Source organism: Nannospalax galili, unplaced genomic scaffold, assembly GCF_000622305.1.
Source record: "Nannospalax galili isolate Female #2095 unplaced genomic scaffold, S.galili_v1.0 scaffold1939, whole genome shotgun sequence".
Taxonomy (NCBI): domain Eukaryota; kingdom Metazoa; phylum Chordata; class Mammalia; order Rodentia; family Spalacidae; genus Nannospalax; species Nannospalax galili.
In genome coordinates, this window is record NW_008342008.1 from 295,811 (window position 1) to 300,501 (window position 4,691).

The 4,691-nt window shown below is 45.1% G+C and overlaps 1 protein-coding gene across 1 annotated transcript in view; it reads right to left on the reverse strand.

The window, feature by feature from the left end:
• Nucleotides 1–4,232, reverse strand: part of Wfdc10a (WAP four-disulfide core domain 10A) — an 8,505-nt gene extending 4,273 nt beyond the window's left edge. The window contains exons 1-2 of the mRNA XM_017799270.1: nucleotides 4,139–4,232; nucleotides 3,327–3,701 (exon numbers count right to left, since the gene is read on the reverse strand). Of these exons, the coding sequence (XP_017654759.1) occupies nucleotides 3,436–3,701; nucleotides 4,139–4,232 (360 nt within the window). The 3' untranslated portion in view covers nucleotides 3,327–3,435. The remainder of the gene's footprint in view (nucleotides 1–3,326; nucleotides 3,702–4,138) is intronic.
• Nucleotides 4,233–4,691: the final 459 nt, after the last annotated feature.

The following is a 4,691-nucleotide window of genomic DNA, read 5'->3' on the forward strand; positions in this document are numbered from 1 at the left end:
TCCAGGGATGTGGCTTCCAGGTCAGTTCCAGCTCCATTGCTCCAAGTCCTGTGTCTGAAGTATGTTCTGTCTTCAGCAAGATGATCTTTCCTTCAAGCTGTGGGAGGTAATCAAGGACTGTGGCAGTAGCCTGTGTTATTTTTGAGTCTCTTGGACTACACAGACCAACAGCTCAAAGGAAGGCTTCTCCTGCCTGAGACTGTGTTTCTTGGTCTGTAACCTTATACACATACAGTCATGTTCAGAGATTGTGTGCGCACTTTCAGCTCATATTTGAGCTAATTCCCTTTCCTCTGTTTTTTTTTTTTCATACCGCCTAAGCTTTATATATCTCTCCTCTCGCCCTCCCCGTCTAACCTCCCTCATTTACCAAAGTTCCCCCATTTTCCCCTTGATAATACCTGTCTCCTATGGTCTCACCTCTCTTAAACTCCTTCTTCCCCTTACCCCCATAGTTCCTTGTATGTCCTTCCCTTTTCCCTTTCAAGTTGAATACCCCATCTCCCCCATTTTCCCCTTGGTAGCGTCTGTTTCCTACTATCCCTCTTCCTTGAGCTCTTTCCTTCCCTCTACCTCCGTGGTTTCTTTTCATTTTTCTAGCTCCTGATACACATCAATAAAATAAAAACAAAACAAAAAGAAGAAAAAAAATGCCAACTTACAAATGAACAGATTTCTAACTCTGGACTGGGATAATAATTTAAATATATATTTTATTGTCTTTATTTAATGTGCATGAGTGTATTGCCTACATGTATGTGAGTGCACCTGTCTTTATAAGGCCTGTAAAGGCCAGATGAGGGCATCAGATCCTCTAGAACTGGAGTAATGGACAGTTGTTATTCACCAGTGGGTGCTGGGAGATGAACCCGGGTCCTCTGCAGAGCAGCCAGCACCCTTAACAGCTAAGTAATCTCTCCAGCCATGGGTAATACTTTTTAATACAAATAAACAGCACCAGAGAACTGAGTGCTTGGGTATGTTGCACCACTGTGTGCATCTCCTTCCTCCTCTGTGCAAAAGCAGGTACGAAGACTCTCACCACAATCTATGCACACCTTCACCCAGTTAACTCATGCCTCTCATCTCCACCTGTAAGTTGGTAATGGAGTATCCACCTGTACTGCACACCTCTCTGTGGTGGGGACTTCACAGGATCAAAAGAACACTCAAATCCTCAAGGATTCAACAACCTGCCAGTGCTCACTGGTTTCCTGGCTAAGAATGTGAACAAGTTATTGCATGGTTTCTGGAAATCCCCTATATTCATGATAGCCCTCACTTGGCTGAAACTTTACCAGTAAGCTATATCCTTTGGTGTAAACCTTCCCCAGTGCCACATGAAGTACATGAAGTGGACATGGGTCTGAGTGGAAAGCTCAGAGAGCAGATACAATCCTCTAAGTGTGGAAGCTGGCTATCCACTGATTGTTTCTAACTGAAGGGCTGCTGTCCTCTCCCTTGGTCCATCCTTCCTCTTGTCTTCCTCAAATGTCCCATAACATGGAGGAATGTTCTCAGCACTGAAGCATGCTGCACAGGAGCAGTGTTCTGTGGAGGAACTGGTTGTGTTGTTGAACCCTCTGAGAGCTGGAGTGGGTGCCCATGCCAAAAGGAGAGAGTAAGGAATGAATGAGCAGGGTCCCAGGAGCTTTCAGGACTCTATTTCCATATGGTCATGCATTTCCTCCTTGACTCTTACAATCTTTCTGCCCCCTCTTCCACAATGGTCCCTGAGCCCTGGGTGGGTGTAGTTTAATATAGGAGTCCTGTCCAAGGACCGGCATTCTGCAGACTCTTAATCTCTACACCTTCACCATTTGTGACTGTTTGTGTTCCTGACCCCGAGTTGCATGAGGGGGCTTTATTAATGAGAACTGGGGTATCCATTATTGCCTTCTTTTCCCCTTGTTCTATGTTCTGTGAGCCTTAGGTGTAGAGGCTGCATTGTCTGTGTGCCACTTAGTCTTGGGCAATTCACAGACAGTGTCTGTGTGTGACCAGTTGTGGTACTCTGTAATAGTCTCTGTCTGGTGCAAAAGAAGTTTCTTTGATGAGTGGTGACTGGGATGTTTGTCTGTAAATATAAGGACACATGTTTTGCACATAGTAAGAAGTTATATTAGTCAGGGGTGTGACAGTTTTGGGGTTTTCTCTAGGATTTATGACTTCTCCTGCCAGGTGTGTTTGGCTAATTTTATAGTACCACATGTGCGTTTCCTCCCACTGAGTGGGCGTTTAGTTCAGTTAGGTAGCTGTTCATTGTCTCCAAGATAAAAGTGCCACTACTGCACCAATGTCATATGCTGTGCAGGTCATTGTTGTGGTTATTTGATCTTGAAGCTGGTGCTGGAGCATTGATTGACGTTCTCACTTAGCACCTTGCATAGTGCTTTCCCAAGCTATGAGAGCTCTCCTTCAGGAGAGGTGGCTTCCAGGTCATTTCCAGCTCCTTTACTTCAAATCCTGTGTCCGAAGTATGTTCTGTCTTAAGGGTAGATGAACAGCTACCTACTTGAACTAAAGGGTCTTATCTTAAACTCTGGGAGGCAATCAAGGACTGTGGCAATAGTCTGTGTAATTTTGGGAGTCTCCTGGACTGCCTAGGCCAACAACTCAAAGGAAGGTTTCTCCTGTCTGTTACTGTTTCTTGTTATGTAGCCTTTACGTATACACTGTGAACTCATCAGAGATATTGTATGTGTAATTTGCCATTTGGTTTTTAGACTAATATGATTTCCACTGCTGTTTTACACGAACCAGGCATTATTTATCTCTCCCCTCTCTCTCCATGTCTAACCCTCCCACCATGACTTCCCCATTTAAAGTGTCCTGCTCCTTTTTTTATTTTTTTGCGCATATGGACTACCTAAGTAATGGTGTCAGCATGCACAGGACCCATGCAAACTCAGACAAAAATCCAACATAGAACTGGGGAAATGGGCAGCTGACCCCAATCTTAGCTGAAGAAATATTGGCAACTCATTGCTGCTGAGTGAGGAAGAGCTGATCTTCCTGAAGTGAGAGACTCCAGATAACTTGACTAGACGTCAGTGGATGAACTTGCACTGAGAAATGTTTGGGTACACTAACTTGACATAATAGGCCTTAAGACAAATGACAGAATGTCTTATTTCTGGTGGGGGATGTGTTACGGGAGGGTGCCAGTGGGGAAGGGAGTATAAAGATGATTAAGATTGATTGAGAAGATGTTCTGTATGAGCCTGGTGTGATGGCACACGTTTTTAGTCCCAGCACTTGGAGGGCAGAGGCAGGCAGATCTCTGTGAGACTGGTCTACATAGCGAATGCCAGGCCAGCTGGGGCGTGTTTTCAGTAATTATTAACAGTACAAAGAGGCAAGTTTCCAGGACATTTGTTCTGGTTTATTTGACAGAGACAGTGGGTTCAGAAACAGACAAAAGGACTATTAGGACTATTCTGTTCTTTCTTTTGATACTGTGGGCCTCATTAGAGTTTCATTTTCTTCAAACGCTGTGTCATAGAAGGGCTCACCCTTTTGAAAGACAAAGTCAGGTGGACTGATAGGCATAGCCCACCTGTCTACTTCCAGGAGGTTCACGCAGATGTTCCCGCAGAAGGCTGAGCAGCAGATATTATTTTCTTGGCACTCTTGGTGAGCTTCACGGTGGCGTTTGCACAGATAAAATTTAGGCTTCCTCTCACACTCCTTGATAGTTTCTACAAAGGACCAATACCAGGTGAGGAGAGGTGGCTACCTAGAGAGAATGTCTCTTAAGCTTAAAGCTCCTCCAAAATGTTGGGACTCACCCATGCCTACCCTAATGTCTACATGCTTATTTGCCCTAAACAGGCATAACTCAAAGTTGTCCAGTTTGCCCATTGGATTCTCAGCCTCATGTCTCTTTCACCAGAGAATGGATTATTTGTTTCTATGTCTTTGGAGTAAAGTGGGTGGAGGGGGGGAAGCTTCATCCTCTACTCTATCAGTATTCCCAGTCCTGGGCACCAGGAATGAGGGTTGTGAACCCCCAGAGTCTATACAGTGCCGTGGAGGAGCAGGGTATGCAGAGAGAAATCATCTCCTTGCTCCTTCTGGGCCTGTGTTCAGCTGTTCCCTGCCTGCCACCCATATATCCACCTTGCCCATTACCTACCCACTTTCCTCCAATGTCGGCGCCCTCCCTGAGTCTGTGACAGCAGCAACAGCACAATGAGGAGAAGGGTGGACAGCAAAGCCCGGGGCAGCATGACTCTGCCTAGGGCTGTTTGCCTAGACCTGATCCAGATGCAGAGTACTGCAAAGTGCAAGATGTGGCAAGGGAATGCAGAAAGGGGTGGGTGGTAGGGTGAAGGGGTGGAGACAGGTGGATTCCAGGTTCCTGATGGCCAGCCACTGTAGCTGAAACTGATTACCAGGTTCAGTGAGAGATCTTATCACAGATAATACCATGGACAGTAATGAAGAGGGCACCTGACTTCTACCTCTGGCCTCCACCCGCACATGTTCAGTCACATACATGTATGCAACACACACACACACACACACACACACACATACACACAGAGAGAGAGAAATCTAAAATTTATTTCAAAGATACATCCAAAATATTTCGTGGAACAGAAAGAAAAATAAAATTAAGAAGATTATAATTTCATCAGTCAAAATGGACTCATAGTTCCTTATATTATTTTTTAGTTTCTTCAGTC